Source organism: Pygoscelis adeliae, unplaced genomic scaffold (assembly GCF_000699105.1).
Source record: "Pygoscelis adeliae isolate BGI_AS28 unplaced genomic scaffold, ASM69910v1 Scaffold22, whole genome shotgun sequence".
Taxonomy (NCBI): domain Eukaryota; kingdom Metazoa; phylum Chordata; class Aves; order Sphenisciformes; family Spheniscidae; genus Pygoscelis; species Pygoscelis adeliae.
This window is the reverse complement of record NW_008824350.1, coordinates 2,835,637-2,838,891: the sequence shown is the minus strand read 5'-3', so window position 1 is coordinate 2,838,891 and position 3,255 is coordinate 2,835,637. Positions and strand designations below refer to the sequence as shown.

The window sequence follows — 3,255 nt, the reverse complement described above, 5'->3', positions numbered from 1 at the left end:
CTTTGCCTGATAGATGTTGGCTATTTCATCAACACCAGTGGTGCAGCACTTTTCAAGCCAGAGAGGAATGTAGATGTCATTATCTCACTTGATTATGGTTTGGGGAATGTGTTCAAGGTGAGAAGATTAACATGCTCTGCTCCTTGCAGCCCTGGTAAAACTCTTCTTGTGTTATTAAAACCTTTAAGTAAGTAAGTGGCTGTCTAAGTCTTGATCATATACTCAAGAGCAAACCAGTCACCATATCTTGGAGGAGGAAAGAAACTTCCTTCAAGACCAGAACTGTAGAAACTGTTAGGCTCTTTTCTCTGTAGTGGATTGCAGCATACACTTCCTAGGATCCTCAGGGAATTGCAGTAACAATTGGTTGCTGGAGACATGACCTTGATCTCTCCTGGTCTGTCCTCATGACAAATTCTAAGTGTGGCTTTTGGTCATTCCCTCTAGCTGTAAAAAACATTATAGGGTGATAAGAAGCATCTTCTGACTTGTGGTGAGTGGTGGCAGAAAGTAGGGTTATACTGTGGCTACTTTGGACTACACATTCATTGCAGAGTGATTCTATGGACTGAATTAAGTTGCCATAATATTTCTGTGATACCTCAATAAACCTGATTTTTGTCTTAGTGTTAGCTTTAAGGCAATGACATTCTGTTTCCACAGCAATTAGAGATGACATACAAATATTGCAAGATACAAAAGATCCCATTCCCCAAAGTGGAGCTAAGTAAAGAAGAAGAGAAGAACCCAAAGGAATGTTACGTGTTCTCAGATGCAGAGGACCCCAGAGCACCCATAGTAATCCATTTCCCCCTGGTGAATGACACCTTCAAGGAATTCAAGGAGCCTGGTAAGTTCAGTCAACAAAACTATACTTTCTAGTTGAGTTCGGGCCATCTGTCTTTCCACAGCACGGATCTTATTTGTCCTTCGTAGCAATAATTTTAAGCAAGGGCACAGCCTTTGTGTGAGTGAGACCATCCTGTCCCCTACCCATCACAATCATACACGTATATTTGCCTTTTCCATTAGGCTATGAATGAGCATGCCCACTCATCTGTCAGGACAGGTTTAGGTTATTGCATTCAGCTCAAAGTGCACGAGTTTCCTCTCCAAGAGAGGAGAAGGAGGTGTCAACTCTTCTCCTGTTAACCTAGTCATGTTAATCTTCTCACCAAAATCGGGATTATGTTTCCCATACACAGAGTGAAATTGTATCTCTCATCCAGTAAACCATGATGCGACAGAGGTAGTTGAGGCAAGTCCCTGTCTCTACTGATTAGCCTCCACGTACTGCTCAAGAGGCAGGTTAGCAAACCACAGCAGACTCAGTGATGTTGAGTAAGACACAGGACAGAACAAGGCTTTAAGCCACAACTCACACTGCAAGGCATACTGGAGAAGACAGCATTTGCAATGGTAAGATGTTGGGGAAAAGGTAGGGCCAGAATTCCTCCTCAATCTAGAAGAGACAGAGAACATCTGCCAACTGCTTCTTCCCTCATCTTCCCCCTATCAATTTAAGACCTAGCAGTAAGCAAGCAGGCTGGGCACTGGTTGCTTCTTCCACATGCTCATGCCTTTGTGCCAACCACCATCTAGATGGAGAGAATTAGCAAGTCTCTCCAGCAATAATAAGAATGATGTTTGTGGCCCAGGAGTCAGAGCAGAAGGAATGGGCACATGGCTGCTAACAGCTGGGTCAAGTAATTCTGTTGTGAACATGTTCAGAAAAATAAATAGTAGGAGGTGGAGGGGATGCAATGTTTAGTTGATGTAAGGGTAGGAAGCACAAAAGATACTGATCGTCCTACCTTGGCCTAGCCATTATATGGTGTTGGTATGAGCATTGTGGGAGAAGGAGGTTACTTCCTTTACTAAAAGACAGTGAATAGAAAGAGCTGCCAGAAAAGCTGTATTAGTCTGTGGTGTACACAAGCCTGTATTAGCTCACAGAGAAGGGCCTTGTCCTGTACTTGCTAAAGAGCTTTGCACATGAGTTTGGCAGCCCTGTGCACATGATTAACAGACAGCAAGACCCTAAGTTTCCCAGGTAACACAGCTCATATCCTTCCTCCCCTTCTCCAGGGAATTCAACAACAGACATGGCTTTGCTATGGGGACATATGCAATTTGGTTGGTTCTGCGCGGAGGCCCAGCAGGCCCTGGGCAGTGGGGTCTGCCCTCAGGTGTTGTCTTTGAATGCAGGCATGAAGCAGCAAAGGCCATGTTAGAACATGAGAGCCTCAGTATAGACTAGGTTTTTCCAACAGCTTGTGGGATACTCTGCAAGAATCAGACAGGCAGTATCTTGTTGGTGCCTCTGCTGTCTGACTTCCTTAACCTGAGATCTTCCTCCATGCTGGAGCTTACAGCAACGAACCCTGAAGTATCTCACACACCACCTTTTGAGTTATCAGGCCATGGGGAACTTCTGCTCTCCCTCACTACTGCTCAACACAGCAGACAGAGCATTCACCCTTCTTCCAGCTTTACCCAAAATTATATTGTGGTGCTGGGACCACAGCAAAATGGATGCGTCTGAGGGAACATTAGGGGAAGGTTATGAACAGCAACAAAACAGGTTAAGTAAAGCTCATTTTCTGCTATGACATTCACCAATGCTCAGAGAATATGTGCAGTAAGAGATACACCAATAAAATCACGTTTGGAAACTATGGATGAACAGAGGAGATACCGAGTAGAGGGAACTAGGCTTGTTAGGTGGAGGCTGGAGATGGTCCAAATGGCAATGCGCACTGAGATATGGCCATTGAGCAGTGGCTAGCAGGTAAAACCTGATGGCTATAGACTCTTCAGAAGGGACAGGCGAGGAAGGAGAGGCGGCGGGGTGGCTCTGTATGTTAGGGAGTGTTTCGATTGTATAGAGCTTAACGACTGTGATGATGATACGGTTGAGTGTTTATGGGTAAGGATGAGGGGGAAGGCCAACGAGGCAGATATCCTGCTGGGAGTCTGTTATAGACCACCCAACCAGGATGAAGAGGCTGATGAAGCGTTCTACAAGCGGCTAGCGGAGGTGTCTCGATCGCTGGCCCTTGTTCTCGTGGGGGACTTCAACTTCCCGGACATCTGCTGGAAATATAACACGGCAGAAAGGAAGCAGTCTAGGAGGTTCCTGGAGTGTGTGGAAGACAACTTCCTGACACAGCTGGTAAGTGAGCCTACCAGGGGAGGTGCCTCGCTTGACCTCCTGTTTACAAACAGAGAAGGACTGGTGGGAGATGTGGTGGT

General features: G+C 45.8%; 1 protein-coding gene across 1 annotated transcript in view; it reads left to right on the top strand.

Annotated features, from left to right (window-relative positions):
- Positions 1-3,255, top strand: part of LOC103912850 (cytosolic phospholipase A2 beta-like) — a gene marked incomplete at its 5' end in the record, with an annotated part of 88,765 nt that overhangs the window by 78,827 nt on the left and 6,683 nt on the right. Inside the window, 2 exons of the mRNA XM_009319256.1 lie at positions 2-117; positions 664-850. Of these exons, the coding sequence (XP_009317531.1) occupies positions 2-117; positions 664-850 (303 nt within the window). The remainder of the gene's footprint in view (position 1; positions 118-663; positions 851-3,255) is intronic.